Here is a 20,049-nt window from a genome sequence, read left to right on the forward strand (position 1 = left end):
AGCTTTTACAATTTTAGGAACACATGCACAAGGCTGAGAAAATGTTCTTGGTTATAACTGAGGAGGCTATAATTATGATAATCCCTTTCTTTGTTCAAGTTACAGGCTTTGGACTGCCAAGAAAATTGCATTTTTAATGCGACGGGACAGTTTGCAAAGTGACAGTGACGCTCCCTTTCTCTCTCAGTGTTACCGTCTCTCTTTAGCTTACGTCTCCTCCCTGCCATTTAATCTCCCTGTCCTTCCCCCCAACTATTGACCTACAGCAGTACATATTTGCTCTCCTCTCTATCTCTCACTCTCCCACGGGTGATGGAGGAGAAAAGAGTCTGTCTCTGAAGCATGGGCTGCTACAATCCAGGCAGCCGTAGCAGAACTCACCCGGTTCTGAAGGGAAGACGTTTCTCAGCTGCTCGATGACTTCCTGGAGCTGCAGCACCGTATCCTGTTCGTGCTCCATATCATCTCCTGAGACACACACACATAGATATACACACACACACACACACACACAGAGAGAGAGAGAGAGAGAAGGTTACACCTCCATGAATGGTTAGGCGGGGGATTGGAGGGGAGGATGCATGGTTTCACATTCAACGTGCGTGCATGTGTCAAGCCCACATCTAAGCATGGCTGCACGTGGCTGACCTGCTGCTTCAGTATCAGTGGTCTCTCTGCTGGCAGGTTCCCCATGGTGACCCCCTCCAGACACGGGAGAAGACAGAGTTGACGGCTCTGATCCGTTCGCCTCCGAGTCATCTTTGGGCTGTTTTTAGGAAAGACTGATCATCATTCAATCCGAATAATCCATCATGTTTCAAGTTACAGAGATATTTAGCCTTTCATATAGTAATGAATGAGATAGTTAATGGCACTCAGCCAGCATCCCTCTGCTGGCATCTTTGAGCAGAATTTGAAGTATATATATATATATATATACACACACACACACACATATACATTTAAAAAAGGCAATTTTGCCCAGCAGCTGTTACACAGAACCATCAGTTTACTGTGATTTCTGCTTTGATATTGACAGATAAAAAAGATAGTGAATTCCAATGCACACAGCAGCATTGCAGACAGAGGTGGGGGAAGGTCTCAAATCACAATCAAAGATGTATAATGCAACTCTGAAGGATATTCCCATATATGCAACCAACATCCTTTGTATTGTTTTAAGCAACACTGTAGCAATACTCAGGAGGTGAGTAAATTCAGTAGTTGCAGTGAAACATAAACTTCCACAGACTACAAAGGCAGATTTTACCGATTTTATTTTTTGGAGAAAATTAAACAGTGATATTGGTCCTGGGAGAAAAGGGATTGAATTGTTTATACCCAGGAATGTGTTCCTCCTACTCCTTCTCTTTTCTCTTTACTCTCAATTTCCAAGTCTTTAACCTGAAGAAGAAGCATCCTGTCCCTCCTAAAATTTACATTTTCAGAGCAGTTGTCATTTTGCCTATGTCCCTTCTTTGCCTTTCTATACTTTAAGAATGTATGTGAAGCACTGTGCCTTCGGATGTATGCACCGTGATGCATTAAATTAATTAAAGCTGCAGCTACAGTTACATGTTAGAAATATAGCTGATACAGTTAACCAGAGCCCCTTAACAGAGCAGATACTGTTAATGATGGACACATTAGTGACTACAGGGGTCAAATTTTGACCTTCAGTGTTTATCAAACAGGGAGTTCCACAGCTCAGGTGCCCGGACAGCAAAGACCTTTAGTGGCAGGTCAAAATTTAGGAACCATTAGTAGAGTCCTACCAGAGATCTCTAGCAGAAATCAGGCTCAAAGGGAATTAGCAGATCACAGATATAGGCAGGAGCCATATTTAGATGCAGCCTCTTTTAAAAAAAAACATTATTAGACAAGAGAGTGTTAATATGACTAGTGCTGAGGCCAGAAGAGGTAATTATAATTATTTTTATAATAATTATGATTATTTCTGACATTTTTGGAAATCCAATTCTTAATTTCATCACGGCAGGACATAATAAAGGGTACATCGGTGGTGCCAGGCTTTATTGGGACATCCAATGCCTATCATCCATAGACATACAAATTTAAACTATATCTACACAAGGACCCCACAAAAGACAGGAGCACAACAGAGGAGGCAGTAACTCGAGTTTGAGAGTAGATTTATTATTATAAAACCTTCTTTTACAATCAATGCACAGTAGGGTATGGGGGAGTACAGAAGTAAAGTACCAGCAAGGTATAGTTTTAAGTATACAGAATGGCTAGTTCTAGTGTTTTATATATATATATATATATACACACACACACACACACACATACATACATACATACATACATACATACATACACACACACACATATATATATATATATATTATACTATTTGAACACTATTATTGGTTTATTAATATTGGCACCATATTACTGTTGTAGCTGGAACAAATTATTACTATATAATGCTGAGTTTATATTATTATATGAGTAATAATTCAAAATAGCTTCCTTCAAAGAACAATTATAGGAAAATGTAATTAGTACTTAATTGCATAGTTCTTTTTCAGAAAACGTTCAGGATATTATACGGTTTTAGCAGACCTGTAACATAAAATGTTACCCAAATTATAATTTAGAGGATGATCACATTTTGTATCTAAAATGTGAATCTACAAAGTAGCTAGTGACTATAGCTGTAAAAAAATTTAAAAAGTAGAATACTTCCCTCTAAAATTAAGTGGATTAGCAGGAGAAATACTCACTGCAAGTAACTTAATACTGTACTTAAGTACAGTACCTTGGTAAATGTATTCATAGTACTTTTCAACTCTCTCCATGACACCCCATCACCATGCCTCTCACGGAGGTGTACCTGTAGCAGTAGCTCCCTGAGCCTACGAAGCTGGGACTCCAGCTGTTTGTTGTGATCCTCCAGGATCTGCATACGGGTCTCCAGGCGTGTCTTGTGTTGCCGGAGGACCCGTGCCTCGGCCAGGAGCTCCTCATCCTGCTGTCCTCCCTCCGTGGGTGAACCTGGGCCGCTCTCTCCAGCCTCAGTCAGCATGGGAACTGACGCCGCCTCCTCGTGCTTCCACTTGAGCCTCCTGTACTCGCTCTGCAGCACCCTGAGGACCCACAGTGGAGGACAGATGGAGGGAAAACAGTCAGGCCGACATGCTGGTTGAGCATACAGAACACATAAAAACAACCAAAAGTATTTATCCAGCCTTTACTTGATGCTTACACATAATGATGTATGATGTATTGTTGATATCGTACCACACAGAGAGCAATCATCTTCACTTTGAACATAAGGTGCAATATACTGTCTTCTGTCTCCTACGTGTGTGACACTAATGCCATCAACTGAGTATGTGCTGTGAAGCATTACTAAAAAGCTGCACGTATCCCAGTGTAATCACGCCCAAATATCCAGTCAAGTGGACCAACCCCTGTAATTTGTTGGTAATGGCTTTACTTCTTCATGGTTTGTGGTCCCCACAGTGTGTAATAATAATTGAAAAATTAACAAATTTTTCTTCTTTAAAGCTTTAGTGCGTAACTTTTTTTTATATTAATGAACGTCCTCTTCTGAAGAGTCCATGTTTTTTTTAAACCTCTGTGTCTTCCTTGCCTAATAGCAACTGTGTGGAGGAGGGTTGGAAGCGCGTGTGCAATTACAGAAGGCTTGTGTCATGTGGATGCAACAACAGTGGTGTTGTCATTACTTAGAATTTCTCATGGGGATGACAAAAACTACGCACTATAGCTTTAAATTGTTTTGTTTTTCTTTTATGCTGACCTTGTTTAAACCCAATATGTAGAAAAGTAAAACTGGTAACCCTCTGGAAAAAGTATCAAGCTGATAAAACAATATCTTTAAAGCTGTTAAAGAAGACCTGGAGTCTCCAGGACCAAAAGAAGAACAGGGTTAAAGGTGTTTAATTCTGAAATTGATGTATAGTTTAGGTATGAGACACATGATAGCCACAGCAGAGGATATAAACTAAGCTACAGCAGCCACTATAGTCATAAATAAGCACAACAGAGCACACTGCATAACTGAACTGGGTCAAGGTTTCAGACACCCAAAGGGCACAAGTGTATGTGTGTGTGTAAGTAGCCAGATGTTGCTGTGTCTGTGTGGAAAGGTCACAAACAAACTGAAAACGAGAGAAAATTATTCATATGAATCATTCGCATAAAGGTTGCCCCTGGTAACCAATTAGGTCAGTGTTTCTCAACGGGGGTGGTACAGCCCCCCAGGGGGTGTTCAGAGGATGACGGGATGTTTTAAGGTGAGTTTACTCCAAAGGTTCACAACAATACGAGTTTACACTTTAAAGTACTTGCAAAAAACAGTGGTCTGCAACATTAAAACATGCCAGTTTTCGCCACTGCGACAGGACGAGACGGTGGATCGTAAATCTTCTTCTCTTTAGTGTTTCTTTAGGCTTTGTGTGGTGCAGCTCCGTGCTGCCTTCATGGGAACGGGACGTCAGAGTATCATCTTATATAAACTCTGTACTGCAGCGTTATTAATCGGTCTTGTTGTGAACTTTATAGTCTATATTAAACATTAACATAATTTATCTTTAATAAGTCTATGAACATAGCTATGAACATTTTTCATTCAATGATATGATTTTTTGATGATTTTTGATAACAATAGTAATAATAATAATAGGATCTAATCATTAATATTAAGGGAAATTAGCCTACATCTTATTTGATGGGTGGGTGGAGGGTAAGTGACCTGGATAATGGATAGGGGGGTGCTGGTCCCAAGAAGGTTGAGAATCACTGAATTAGGTGGATAGGAGAAATAAATTTGATCCATTTAAGGAAAAGGCCTGAGCCTCTTAGCAACTAGGCCACAATTCATTGAAATTCAAGCATTAACATCTAAACTAATGTGTTTCAGAGGTGCTTTACGCTTTATACCAGTCAATTCATAATGGACTTGTCCTGTCTCTTCTGCAGGTCACCAAAAAACTGTCAAAGTCAAAGTGTATCAACGCATGATTTTACAGGCTTTACGGTCACGTTTGCACACAGAAAACACTTTTTCTTAAGGCTGTTCAATAGGATTTAAAATGTGAGTATTTACTTTCTGAAGTAGGTCTGCAAATGGCAGCAGACATGCAATACCAAGAAGAGTGTAATGCCTCGTAAACACACATTTGTGTTATTATGCTTCTGGGGAGCTTTACCGATGAAAACCACTCCCTAAACCAAACTTTTACATCTCTGCTTCATGCCTTTTACCAAACCTTAATCTAAACCTCAATCTAATGTATAACAAATTCAAAACATTTTTCAATTTTATGGATGCAATGGAGTTGGTGTACACTGTTGTGATCGATCTAGCTGGGAACGATTTATTGTGTGTGAAAACAAACATGCTGTATTGACTCCACAACCTGAAAAAAGGAACCTAGCTCCAGACTCAATACACCATGTCCTTTACATATTAAACATTTTCCTGGATACAGACCTGTTCTCATTCTCCAGGCGGGCCAGGGTGCATTGGAGCTGATCCTTGTCCTGGTGCTCCAGGTGGGCCAACAACATGTGCTGTCCGCAAGGTGAGTCATGGTCCAGGGCTGGGCTGGAGTGACGCAGGAGGTACTGATCTTCATCCCTGAGTCCCCCACACAGGAGACAGCACACTGAGCCACCAGCAAACAGCCACCAGCAGCACAAAGCAGAGCCAAGAACGGCATGGGAGAGCAGACAGGCCACAACAAGGCAAGGCAAGCAGGGCAAGGAAAGGTATTACAGGATGAGATGCAATGAAACAAGACTGGACAGAATGGGATGGGACACTATGATAAAAGCATCGTGCCAGGTTCACAGTCCAAATATTAAATATCCTGTCATAAACTTTGCTCACCACATCGTTAAAAACCCACTCACTTTTATTAAAAAGTGGATCTTAAGCTACATCACAATATATTTCCGAAATAAAAAACAGAAAACTTAATGTGAAGATCTATGAAAGCAGAACTATGGCTGTGAAAAAGTAAATGCATCTGTGAATGTTTGGCAATTACTTTAATGGAAAGACAGCTGTTTTTCAATTTAAATGTTGTGATAATGCTTTGGGCTACGAAGAAAACTACTTTATTGAACCAAAGTTAAAAGCAAGTTATAGGCTTTGCATTGCAATGCCAAATTATACATCACAGAGGTATTTATAGGCCTTCTTAAAGCGGACTGATTATGTCTAGAGATGGCCACCTTAGTTGCAGCACACATCTTCTACTGTAAGATTTGTTATTTAGTTTTAGGCACTTAACCCTTTGACGCATTGGTGGGTCAACAATTATCCTACTGGTCTGTAATATCAAAAGTCTATTATATTTATATATATATATATATATAAAAAAAAAAAAAAAAAAAAAAAATGACAATGCAAAATTAAAAAAAATAACATTTATTATTAACAAAAACCACTGACTCTTAAGTGGATTCTTTTTGGACCCACTTATAGAAGACTGGAGGTTTTATTGATTTATGCATCTAAGGGTTGGATTATATTCATGTCTGTTACCTGGCAATGAGCAAAACGTGAACAATACACACAGGTGGAGGGTGAAAGCTGCACACACGGGCAGCATGATTCAGGAGAGAAAACAGTATGATGCTAGCCAAACACCAGCTGGAGGCACAGATAGCACAGCAGCATGTTCAGAGCCGTGCAGCTGGAAAAACAGAGATGCACTGACAGACAGACAGAAGGACGGATCCACACCATGAGAACAACTAGATACAAGGGCACAAGAGCGGAAAACAGCACTGCTACACATACGGGGTAGAAGTGAAGTGTCATGCATACAAACACACTCTCAGGCAATTATAGACAGACACAGATGCAAATACTATATGTACATGCACTGATATATCCACATTTTTGTGACAACGCTCCATCCAAGCAACACTCTAGATACATGCACATGACAACAAAGACACTGGGAGCAGGCTCGACAGGCACGGATTTCAGTAGTAAAAAGTTGCACTGCTGAAAGGTAGTGTACTTCTATCTAAGCCTAAATTTAATGTGGTGTCAATCACAGCATTCCCTCAGAGGACACACACATAAGTCATGTCTGAAAATAAATAATGAGCACACTTACAAACACACACAGACACACACCTAGAGCCCTAAAAGACTGTGTAACATTTTACACGGAGCAGCTGGCATGCAACCTTAACTTTAAAGTGCAATAAAAAAGGAAAACTATCTCAGAGAAGGAGGAAATGGATAATAACCCACACAAATGTCAACACAATAGGACATGGATACACACAACTACAGCCCTAAGCACTCTGTCCACCTGGCACTTTCCACAATGCTAGGGCTGCACAATATTTTGTTTCATCGTCTACATCACAATGTGCGCATGCGCGATAGTCACATCGCAGAACGTTGCGATGTTGACACTACAACTTCTTTGCTGCTTGTTAAAAAAGTAAACTTTCACCGTTCTCCCAATTTCTAATAAGGGAAGAAATTCCACTCTCTCTATACAGTACGTCCGGCTTCTGAACTGTTGTAGTTCCACTCTGTTTCCATACAGGGGGCGCTCATAGGCGAGTGCAGAATGAATGGGACTCTATGGAGCTATACCCCTCAAAATCCACCTTTCTCAGGATATAATTTTTTGTCTAGTAATTTGAATGTTTCATTCAAAAGGGGATGCTAAGAAAATACACACTGCTGCATGTTAGATTTTTTTAAAGTGGCTTTTTTGTTCTAAAAAACCTTTTAAAGCACCCATATTATGCTCATTTTCAAGTTCATAACTGTATTTTAAGGTTGTACCGGAATAGGTTTACATGGTTTAATAAAAAAAAAACACCATATTTTTTGTTGTACTGCACAGCTCTCTCTCACTGCTGCAGAACCTCTTTTCACCTGGTTTCTGTTTTAGCTACAGAGTGAGACCTCTTATCTTCTTCTTCTTCTGTACTATCTTTGATTGAACTCGCACAGTAGCTCAGATGTAGATCATGTCAGCTAGATAACTCTAGAGACAAAAGAGTAAAAAGAAAGCCTGTTTCTCCAACTTCAGTCAGATTACAAGGCAGGATTAGCTGGGAGACTTCTAAATGAGTGCGCACATGTAAGTAGTTCTTTTGTAGATTATGGTGAACTTGTGTGTGTTGTAGCAGTGCTTTGCTATTGAGAACGAGGTAGCATGCTAGCGTTAGCATACACATCGTACGGCCACAGATACTACTTTACGGCAAGCTCTGAGTCACTTCCTTTTTTCTCTCGAGGCATCGACAACACAGCTGACAGGTCAGACTCCCTGTCAATACACGTGCTAGAAAGAGGTTTGCTAATGTTTTAAAGACCACGCCAAAATATTCACTCTGACATTCTGTTTCCGCTTCAGACGCATGTTGAACTTGCAAAAACTACAATCAAATCTGAGATCTCTCAACGGCAATCAGGCGAAAGAGACAAATTTAGCCGTCTAGCTCCATAGAGTCCCATTCATTTTGTTCTCGCATGCGATCACCCCCAGTGGAACTCTGGTGGAACTACAACCAAAATCCGTACAATGGGGCTAAATAGGGAGTGAAATGGCTCTCCGTAGACCGGCTCTGGTTCTCCTTTTACATGATTGTTACCGGCCGACCCTTCCCCTTTAAGACAGGTAGCCATGTGGGCAACGTGTGTATGTGACGTAATGTTAGTCCGATGGGGTTTGTTATGGGAAGTGTGGGTCTCCGTGTGTAGAAAAGTACCGTAAGCGCCAGCTGCCGCTGACTCTGAGATGCACATGTTTTTCCATGGGTAGTGAAGCTACAGTAGTTAGTTTTTTATGTTCACTGCTAAGACAAACTAAATCACCTCATTAATGCAACGTAATCACAACATCTCTCGGCCATTTTTCACTGCAGAAAGCTGCTACCAGCCAGGCTAAAGCTAATATAGTTAGTCTAAAGAAATAATGGGTCCAATAGATAGTTAAAGAAATGGACCAACAGATCCTGTTGCTCTGGACAGAGACCAGTGAAGTATATTAGAAGCACTATTCCGGTGAGCGCTGAGCATTACTGCGCAGCTGCAAACTGAGCTTGAAGACGTAGATGTGACGTGAGCAACCTCAAGTCTGAAAGTTGTAAGTCTTCTGGTAGCTGTGCCAAGAGAAATCTCAATCATTCCCAATCTTTCAGAGACGGAGGGCATAGGTATATGTAAGGAGATAACATAGGCACAGGCTAATTATTGCTAACTAAAATGCTAGTCAACGTTAGTAATTAAACTTAAACAGCTAGTTTAAGTTGAAACTGCCTGTGAGCTTCTCCTGTACTGTACGGTAATTTCTCTACTGTGCGACAGTAAGTCGCATGGTTATGACACAATTGCTAGCCTATTTTTACATAAACTTCTGCTATGGAGCCATAACATGAGGTACAAGGTAATGGAGCCTTTTTTTACATTGTCGTTTCTTTAGAAATAAACAATGGACAAATAAAGTCTTTAAACGCTTCAGATGTAAAGTTATTAGGCGCGTCAAAGTGACGTCAAAATGAATGGTCAATGGAATGGTCAATGGAATGCTAACAGCGGGTGAGTGCTTGTTAGCATCAAAATGGCGCCATAGGAGGTACGCGTTGTGGAGAGAGGCTTACCCCCTTGGTCTGTTTACGGTTCGGAGCCGCGACGCTGGAGACGTAATACTAATCTACAACAGCAGTCTGTGTCTGATATAACGTAATTTACACTGATTTAAGAAGTCTTGGATACACAGTTTGTTGCTAGTGCCTGACATGCAGCCTCTGCATGCACAGCAAACCACCAATCACAATAAATGTTGATCAATTTATCAAACAACCAAAGCAGGCCTTAATAGTCGACCACAACCTGAAATTTAGAGGAAGCAACATGCAGGCATTAATAATATCATTCACTTTAGCTTGGATTAATAGTATTATATGAATACATGGGTGTCATGTCAGTCAGTGTATTTCTACCTAAATTCCCTCTCCAAAATGTCTTCAGAAGAGTAGTCGCAGCGCTTACTTGCTTTGGTGTTTGAAAAGCATTAAAGTTCAACAAAGAATGGTTCACATAAGAAAAGTTCCTTTTTCATTTTTATTTTCTATGTAGATGCACTCTCCTACAAAATCACCCCAGTAGTCGAATTATTAATTATTTCCAAATAGAGCTATTTATGTCATCTTGTAAAAATTTGTCTTTTTTCATATCGCAATATATATCGCAGGAAAAAAAAATATCGCAATGTCAGTTTTTTCCAATATCGTGCAGCCCTAATGAGGACTCACCTTGTTGGCGCCTCATTCACATCAAACATCCCCATTCCTCTCACTGCTGTAACCTCGGCCACTACCCCACCACTCAGCCAGCTTTCTACAAACACACTCAAGCCTCTCCTCTCCTCAGCGGGGTTTTTGTATCTACCCACTGCCACAAACTTTAATCACAGCAGGCATGTGCATGATGAAGGGGGGCTGTGTGCACACTGCTCACTGTGGGTCATTTTCATTATGTGGCTGATTATTTGTGTCATGTTACCCAATCTTTCCTTAATAGTCGAACAACACAGAAACAATGAATGTATCAAGAGGAAAGACAGTAAACACAACACACACACTCACACACACACAATCCCCAGGAAAGGCTGTGGTTGAAATGAGGGGATTGGCAGCATACTCACAGACTTTCATCGGGAGACAGGCTATCCGTGAAGAATGAACAGTTCTGGCTCTCCATTTCCGCCAATCTATAGATGTATGTATAACACACACACACACACACACACACACACACACACACACACACACACACACACACACACACACACACACACACACACACACACACACACACACACACACACACAAACAAACCAAGGACAGCATGTTACACACATGTATACAGACACACAAAAGAGAAATACAGGAGAGTGGATGAGTCAGAACAAATGCAGGAAAAAGCTAAAGATTGAGTATTATCACACACTGGGGAAATACACTTCCTCAAACACAAGATAAAACAAACAATCAGTGCGGTTTAGCTTTGAAGTAGTGTGAATAAGACCTGGCCTTTTTGTATTATGGACTGCAACTAAACAGCAAGCTGTCCACACACATCTGACTGACCAGACTTCAGAAAGGCAGAAATTGTACTTGCTGTAGAGTAAGAGGTATAAAAGTATCCACAATGAAGAAGGATAAAACCCTGTCTATCAACAATAAAATAAATAAGTAATAAAAGGGTAAAAATATGCTGCTTTCCAGCACCACGGACAGCAACTGTGTGTGTGTGTGTGTGAGTTGCTGTGTGGCTTTTCAGGACCAAGGACAGCGCCTCTGTCAGTCGACAGCTGCACTGCGTGCATGCTGCTTTGTAAGCTTTTTCCACTGCTATAACAAATAATCCAAATGCTGCAGAAGGGAAGAATGTTTGAAGGGTTTTAAAAATATTACATGGTGCTTATACTGTTTTAAGTTTGATGGCATAAATAAGAAAAATCCCATCACTGTGTAAAAATAAAGAAATGGTAAATAAGGGGGAGAATTGGAATTACTTTTTTTTCCTGTAATATGTTGGACCAACCCTTCACTATAAAATGTTATTTGATTAGACCTTGAAAACGTTTGTTAAACCTGCACTTATTAATAAAGAAATATGAAAACAAAATCTAGACAAAAAGATAAGAAATATTAAATGGAATGGGTGGCTCTGGCTCAGCAAGTCGATTTGCGTTGTCCAGTAATCGCAAGGCTGATGATCCGATTCCGGGCTTCCCCTGTCCACATCTCTAAGTGTCCTTGAACAAAACAGTGAACCGCAATTGCTCTCAATGGTCAGGCCAGTGACTGGCATGATAGCTTGCTGCCATCGGTGTGTGAGTGTGTGTGCTTGAATGAGAGGAAAATTGCAAAGCGCTTTACATAAATGAAGTCTATTTATTAAATAAAAAAAGAGAAATTGGATAAATACAACATTTAGACTAGCTATGACAAAACTGTAGCATATTCGCTGCAAATTAAAGTGCATACAGTATTTTGGCTAATTCATATTAAAGAGGATGTTAAGTAAACAAAAGTAGTCACACACTTAAACTACTCGTGTTATTAAATTATTTAGTATAGCCTCTTACACTCTCTTACAGTACGCAACTACTTCTCTATATTAGAGTTGGCATCTTACTCAGTTGTTTGCACTGCACTCATTTGAGTGTGCAGTTGTAGTTTTTGGTGTTTCATGGCTAATATACCAATAATCTATTAACATACTTGGACCCAGGGTCACAGAAAAACTGTTTATAAATTATTAGTAGTGTTTTTTTATCACTCACCACTTGTGCATTGTAGCATGTATCTCTATCAGTAGCCATGTTTATACAACTCTCTCATTTCCTCTTGACTGAAAAAACTTTGCTCTCCGTCACTATCATCTTTGGATCCTCCACCTACAAGTATAGCTTATACCTGAATGCAAGGGTGTAACTTTGGTTTGAGAAGTCAAAAATGTTCACAATTTGAAAGTGGGGGATTTTGAAAAGTAGTGGGGACATGTCCCCCCTGTCCCCAGTGGAAATTACACCCCAGCCTGAATGCACAAGGCTGCCCATTGTCTGAAAACCCTTTAAAAGAAAATGTAGGACGATATGATCTAAAGACGAGTTGAGTGAAAGTGGGTACACTACAAAATGAATTCATCACAAACAGCTGCAGTCATCTGAATATCATATGTTGATGATATGTAACACTGTTAGACGATCAAAGGGTGGGTTTCTCCTTCAAGTAAGGTAATTAACCAGCACAGAGAACCAACCCACTGATACAAATATGTGAGGAGCCTTGTGGCTGTCCACATACATATATACATACACACACGTGCTACATGAAAGCAGTCTTAACTCTACAATGCAGCATTCCTTGTACACACAAACACAAACTCCATGCTGCATCATCCTTTGCAGAATGTCGTCAGCTGATGGACTGAGAGATGGGAGGAGTAGTGAGTGATGTACAGGCTGTCAGGGACATCCACATCTCATACTCTTTCTCTCTAGAGTACACTGACAACATAACACTGAGAATTTTAGGATTTATCCCTGTCCCATTTATGGAGGCCCGGCATGTGAACCTGAACACCCATAATTCAATCTGCGACACTGTTCATCAGAAAGCACTCCACAAACCTGGAGTCTCAGTCAGGGACAACAGCAAATAAGAAAGGAAAGGGCGAAAAGAAATAAGAAATAGTAGTGTGGGTATATGTGTGTGGGTTACTTGTGCATACATGTGTGTTTAGCCTCCTGCATGAATGTAAATGGATGTAAGAGGAAATGAAAAAAGGGAGAGAGAGAGAGAGAGAAAGAGAGGGAGGATAAGAGAGAGAAATGCTAATTATTAAAATTATTATAAATTATCTTCCTCTCATCCATGGTCTATAAGATGTCGAAGCAGCAATGATGATGAAAGGAAAGAACTCTACCCCCGCATTGATATTAGGGGAGGGGTGGGAGATACAGAGAGAGATGGAGAGGAAGAGACAGAGACGGTCTCAGTGTGTGACACGCCTGCAAATCTAGCTTTCCTAACCCCAAACATCAAATACTTCATCTCGCTTGAGATGAATGGAGACTACATTATTGCCATGCATAAACACCTATACCCCTCATTGGCTGAAGGGCACTTTGACTGACACACACACACACACACACACACACACACACACACACACACACACACACACACACACACACACACACACACCTGTCTAATATGATACCACAAAGGGAAATATTTCAGACACTGACCTGCCAGTGATGACATCCAATATTTTGAGAGAGAGAGAAAGAGAGAGAGAGAGAGAGAGAGAGAGAGAGAGAGAGATAAAGAAGTCTGCATGCTGATGGAGTACAGATAAAACACTCAACCTTCCCATAATAAGAACTGTCAACTCCTATTACGACAGTGCTCAGATCATGACAGAATAAGCTTTTATTCTTAATGTGTAAATGCTGATACTCATTCATTTTTAGCAGGTATAAAGTATTTATGACATGCTGGACCAAAGTAATACTGGTCAATGAACAAGACATGGAAGGGAGACAAAATAACAAAACATAGCACAATGTACATGGAAAATGCATTTTGGATAAATGATCGTTCATGCCTCTCATTCACACACACTTTCACTCAAACACTAGTCTCGCTTTGCCAGACTCTCCTCCAAAGTGCACTGAAGGAGGGTCTGGCTACTCCACATAGCATTCGGGGATGGGAGGAAAACGTGCTCTGGTTTAATGACATTTCTTTAAACCAATCAGAATAGTCATGGGTGGCCCTAAACTCCGCACAGAGCCACTGCAAAGTAGTCGTGCGAGAGAAAACTCAGATCTGACAGATAGTCTAGCTAGCTGTTTCAATTTACCCTGCAGAGATCTGAGGAGCAGTCAAAAATAGTCCTCATTAATCCACCAAATTTCAAATTCCAACACAAAGAAAGCGGAAGGAAACGGAAAATACAAGTGTAACGTCAAGGATATAGACTACTCAAACACTAACGGCCGCAGACTACCATGCCAGGCACTGGCCTAACCATTCGGAGAAGCAGTTTTGACACGTTGACATGAGGAACCATGGAAATGTGTGATTGTTGGCTGCCTCCAACAGCCTGCTGTCTAATTAAACACAGCTAACTAAGGCCTCAAAAATTACCATTGAATTGAATAAATATCTCTGATTTGTTCTGCTTCACAGCAATGCCATTTATTAAAAGGGCTTTTACATTGAATTGTACATGTTTGTATTAACATGGTGTTTGTGTACCATGTGCAACAATATGCATCTTAATGGGAACTCTATTTTAACCCCCTCTATTGAGCATTTTAGCAGTATATAAACACTCAGTAAATGGTTGTAAGGAAATATAAAAATGACATTTTAAAGTATTATGAATGCATCTGTAACTCCAATGAAACATCCATAATTGGTTGTACATGGTTAATTATTGCTTGATAACACAGTATAACCGAGCTAGAAATCATGTTCAAAAAGATATGTAACTAGACATGTGAACAGTGTGTTATAAAGCATTTGTTTGCTCTTTATAAACATGTACAGGTCACTCACTTATTCACAAGCAGGTTTAAAGGATTAGTCTGGTGATATTCTATAATTTTCTTACTGTCAACAAAAACAAGTGTTGTCTCACAAAGCCTGATACAGTTTATACGTGTCTGTGCCATAGAGTTCCATTGCAAACAAATCAATGAGCCACACTGTTGAACTAGCTGAGAGGTTTCTTCATCATTTAGAGTTAATCCAACATACATAATCCTGTAGGCCCCTTCAAAAATACTTGCTGAAATAATCCCAAACAAAATAACTATTTACTTCTGTTTGTGAAACATTTGAGTGTCAGCAGGAAATAATAAAAGTATGTATTCACGACCCCTTTTTAAACATTTAGTAGTAAGGAATGGGCTTGAGAGTGAGAGCCACAGGCGGGCTGGAGAAGTCACAAAGTAGGCATTGGTCTCTCACAGACAAATAATATCAAAATCATAGACTATTGCGATCATAGGTTATTGTCTCAAATAAAGACCCTGATACAGATTCATTCTTTTGCAGAAAAAAAGACCATTGCTATTATTAAAGTTCCTAACATACTGTTTAAATACAGTGGACACTATATTTAGCTGGGTGAGTTTTTTCTTGTGTTTTTTTAGAAGGCCAAATAAGGCAATGTGTCTCATTTTGAGTAAATTAGACCACTTTTCCATTTCGGTCATTTTAATTTATATTGGTGAAGGATGTTGGCAGCTACAATTTTATGCTGGTTAAGGTTTTTCTGAGTGGCCAACATGACTCAATTACGGTGGCCGACAGGGGCAAACGCCCTGCAACTTCAGAAAACACATGCAAATAGACAAAACACAAGCAAATTAAGAAAACAACTTCATTAATTTGACAACACATGTGCAGCATTCAGCAAACGCGCTGCATATACACACAACACAACCAAATATACAAACGCGCTGCAATTAAAAACGATGCAAAAAGGAAAGCAAACCCCGAAAAAAGAAGCGATGCAAAAAGAAAAACAACTTCATTAATTTGACAACACATGCGCAGCATTCAGCAAACGCGATGCAAATACACAACACAACCAAATACATAAACGCGATGCGAATAAAAAACGATGCAAAAAGAAAAGCACACAAACCCCGAAAACAAATGCAAAAGAAAAACGCTGCATCCAAATTCCACAACGGAAGTTCTCCAGACCTCTGGAGGGACTTTTCAAAATAAAACCTCGCGTTTGGTCGGCTCGTCTTCCTTTGGTGTTTTGGATGTTTTTGAACTAAACAGTACGGCAATCATGCTAATGAATACCATAACTTTTTCAGGGATGTATTACTTACAACACAATGGAGCAAGCAAAGCAGTTTTGTCTTTATGTGCAGGCCGGATTTAGGCTATTCCGTTTGATAAATCCCACGGTAAATGGCTGGTTTACTAAACAGGGAGGGACTATTTTAAATAGTCTATTTTTTGTATTTCAAGAGCGTATTGCTCCACAATATGAATACAGATTGGTCACTTATTTTTTTGTTTAAAAAAAAAATAAAATACCCAGGGGAAAACAAAAGCTGATTTTTTTTTGGGGCTGGGGGAGAGCATAGTCTATGAGAGAGAGAGAGAGAGAGAGAGAGAGAGAGAGAGAGAGAGAGAGAGAGAGAGAGAGACGTTCAATCTCAGAACGGTGTGCAACGGTGAGCTCACAGACTGTAAATATTAAGTCTATGTTTGAGATATGTTTTCTCTCGTTTGGTGGGTGTGTTTCTCGGCTCGGGTCACAGCTGATACTCAATCAGCAGAGACGTGTTTTCCAGGTCCGAAAGCGCATCACTGAAGTGTAGACCTCATCATGTGTAATATTGTGATTATACAACAAAATAAGTGACCAATCTGTATTCATATTGTGGAGCAATTCGCTATTGAAATACAAAAAACAGACTATTTATAATCCCTCCCTGTTTAAAAAACCAGCCAATTTACCGTTTATCAAACTGAATAAATCCCGCCTGCAAATAAACACAAAACTGCTTTGCTTGCTCCATTGTGTTGTAAGTAATACATCCCTGAAAAAGTTATTGTATTCATTAGCATGATTGCCGTACTGTTTAGTTCAAAACATCCAAAACACCAAAGGAAGACGAAACGACCAAACGCGAGGCTTTATTTTGAAAGGTCGGCTCGAGACGGGAACCAGCCTCCCGGCTGAGACGGGAGCAGAGACTGTATATTACTAATATATTATATTATGTTATTAATAAGGGCATGAGACAGGAGTTCTCTTTTACTATGCAGCCACAACTCTAATCTCTAATAAAAAGGCAGAAAAGGGGTCGAAAATCCAGCTGATTAGCTGTTCCCTGTCTGGAGAACTTCCGTTGTGGAATTTGGATGCAGCGTTTTTCTTTTGCATTTGTTTTCGGGGTTTGTGTGCTTTTCTTTTTGCATCGTTTTTTTTATTCGCGCATCGTTTATGTATTTGGTTGTGTTGTGTATTTGCATCACGTTTGCTGAATGATGCGCATGTGTTGTCAAATTAATGAAGTTGTTTTTCTTTTTGCATCGCTTCTTTTTTCGGGGTTTGCTTTTCTTTTTGCATCATTTTTTAATTGCAGCGCGTTTGTATATTTGGTTGTGTTGTGTGTATATGCAGCGCGTTTGCTGAATGCTGCACATGTGTTGTCAAATTAATGAAGTTGTTTTCTTAATTTGCTTGTGTTTTGTCTATTTGCATGTGTTTTCTGAAGTTGCAGGGCGTTTGCCCCTGTCGGCCACCGTACTCAATAGCTGTATGAAGGAAATTGTTCCTTAATTAGCACTAAATGTAAAAGTATATAACAAAAAAGATCTTAAAGAATGGAGAAGAAGGCAGGGCTGGAAGAGTATAGAGATAGAAAAAGAGGGAACGAAATGTGTGGGTGGGAGACAATACAAGAGAAGGATCAAAGATAAGAATAAAAAAGGAAAAAAGGCAAACAGAGGGAGTAAGGGAAACAAGGGAGAGATAAGAGGGGTAAAGAGGACAATTGTGTCTGTTCTCTTGCTGGTGTGTGTTCCCTGTTTTAGCAGGGTCTCAAGCAGTTGTGTGTAAGAGCCTCTAGGAAGTAATATACAATGGCACACACACACACACACACACACACACACACACACACACACACACACACACACACACACACACACACACACACACACACACACACACACACACACACACACACACACACACACACACACACACACACACACACACACACACACACACACACACACACACACACACACACACCAGGCTCAGTAGAAATGTGTGTATGTGTCCAGGTCTGCAGCACTGTGGACTGAGCTGCCAGGAGTGTGAGAGTCCAGTTCTGTGCCCCTGTTTATAACCTGTCAGATAGACACTAATCCACACCAGCAGTTCCCAGGTGACCAATGGGCTCACTGCCCTAGCAAGTGACAAGCTGCTAGGCACGCTGAACCCCGCTGACCACCACAAACATAACCACAAACGGCTCTGCTTATCTGCACCAGTGTGTGTTCGTGTGGAGAGTAAGAGGCAAGAAAACTGCTGGGCAGTACAGTCTTCACCCTGGCTGGAGTACAGTGCACAACGCAGACAAATCAATACTCCAATCAGTACAGTGTGCTGTGGAGATTAAAGGGTGAGGAAGCAGAGAGGAGGTGAAAGCAGGGGTGGAGTGGATATAAAGAAGAAGAAAGGTTGATTTGGAGAGAGGAAAATTAGATACTTAGCTGTAGTGATTTGATGTACAGCACAGCACAGTGGGCCACGTACCTGCTGGCATAATGTTCAATCCTGCTGTGTGTGTCTGCATGAGGCAGCTTGGGCGAAGAGCATGGCCTGGGAACAACAGAAGCCAAACATCAATACCTCACAGAGGCATTTCTAACGCAGTGAGAATGAGTTGAGGCAGGAAAAACTTAATTCACACATATTGCTATAATCCAGAAAAAGAGAGTTTTATTTGTGAACATTGTTAGGATGCAGGCAAGAGAGGTGCAACTTGTTTCACAGTGGAGGAAAAGCAAGTGCTGCATTTAAGTACAACTTTGGGCTACTTGTACTTTACTTGAGCATTTACTTTTTTTGTACAACATTTATTTTAGAGCTTTAGTCACTTTGCAGATTAAGATTTTACACACAAAACACATGATGGTCTTAAAATGTGGTGCTTTTATTTCAATTGAATAGACCACTGGTTCCCTACATTTTTGGCTTGTGATGCTTTATAGTCAAGAACTATCTTCTCATGATTCTTTTCATAAGGCAGAACAACAGAACCTGGACTAAATGAGTGTTTACTTTGATAGTTTCTATGATATTTTTATGATGTATATTATATATGCTGTGGCATTTTGGCATTGGCTAGATGTAGGCAATGACCAAACCCTGTCTATTCAATGAGAGACATCTGTTAACTGTGCGCAGGCCATTTAAACGTCTGCACTGCCACTGCTGCTTCTTACTCTGATACATGCTTTATGTCGCAAACAGTCTATGGTCGCATTGTTATGTGCCGCATCTTATTAAAAAGCTCAGACTATAACCAGATTTCCCCAATCCAGATCCTGCCTTAGTTGTCTCGTGTTGTGACAAGACACTTTGCTCACAAGACCAGACGAGACGAGATTGGGTTCATGAGAACGAGACAAGATTTTAACACTATTTTAAAGAAAACATAAATTAAGAAATATTAGGAGTGCACGATTCAGAAAATGTCACGATTCGATTCAATATCAATTTTTAGGCTCAAGATTTGATTCAAAACGATTATTGATAAAAAAAAAAAACAATTCACAGTATGTAAATGTAGTTACTTTTCCCATGTGATTGTAGTAGACATACAATTTAAAAGAAACACAACAAATTAAATGTAGTTTGATATTACTTTATATGTCTTCATACAAAAATAAAAACTTTTGCAACTAAAAACTGCAAAGTGCCAAGCTTTGGCCATC

General features: G+C 40.1%; 1 protein-coding gene across 4 annotated transcripts in view; it reads right to left on the bottom strand.

The window, feature by feature from the left end:
- drp2 (dystrophin related protein 2) overlaps positions 1-20,049 on the bottom strand; it is a 206,951-nt gene that overhangs the window by 4,463 nt on the left and 182,439 nt on the right. For 3 of the 4 annotated variants that reach the window (XM_039813149.1, XM_039813150.1, XM_039813151.1), the window contains 6 exons: positions 18,866-18,931; positions 10,686-10,751; positions 5,486-5,632; positions 2,861-3,113; positions 649-766; positions 382-468 (listed from right to left, as the gene is read on the bottom strand). In XM_039813149.1, coding sequence (XP_039669083.1) covers positions 382-468; positions 649-766; positions 2,861-3,113; positions 5,486-5,632; positions 10,686-10,751; positions 18,866-18,931 — 737 coding nt within the window. The remainder of the gene's footprint in view (positions 1-381; positions 469-648; positions 767-2,860; positions 3,114-5,485; positions 5,633-10,685; positions 10,752-18,865; positions 18,932-20,049) is intronic. The other variant, XM_039813153.1, reaches the window with a different exon arrangement.

The sequence above is a fragment of the Perca fluviatilis genome, chromosome 10, assembly GCF_010015445.1.
Source record: "Perca fluviatilis chromosome 10, GENO_Pfluv_1.0, whole genome shotgun sequence".
Lineage (NCBI taxonomy): Eukaryota > Metazoa > Chordata > Actinopteri > Perciformes > Percidae > Perca > Perca fluviatilis.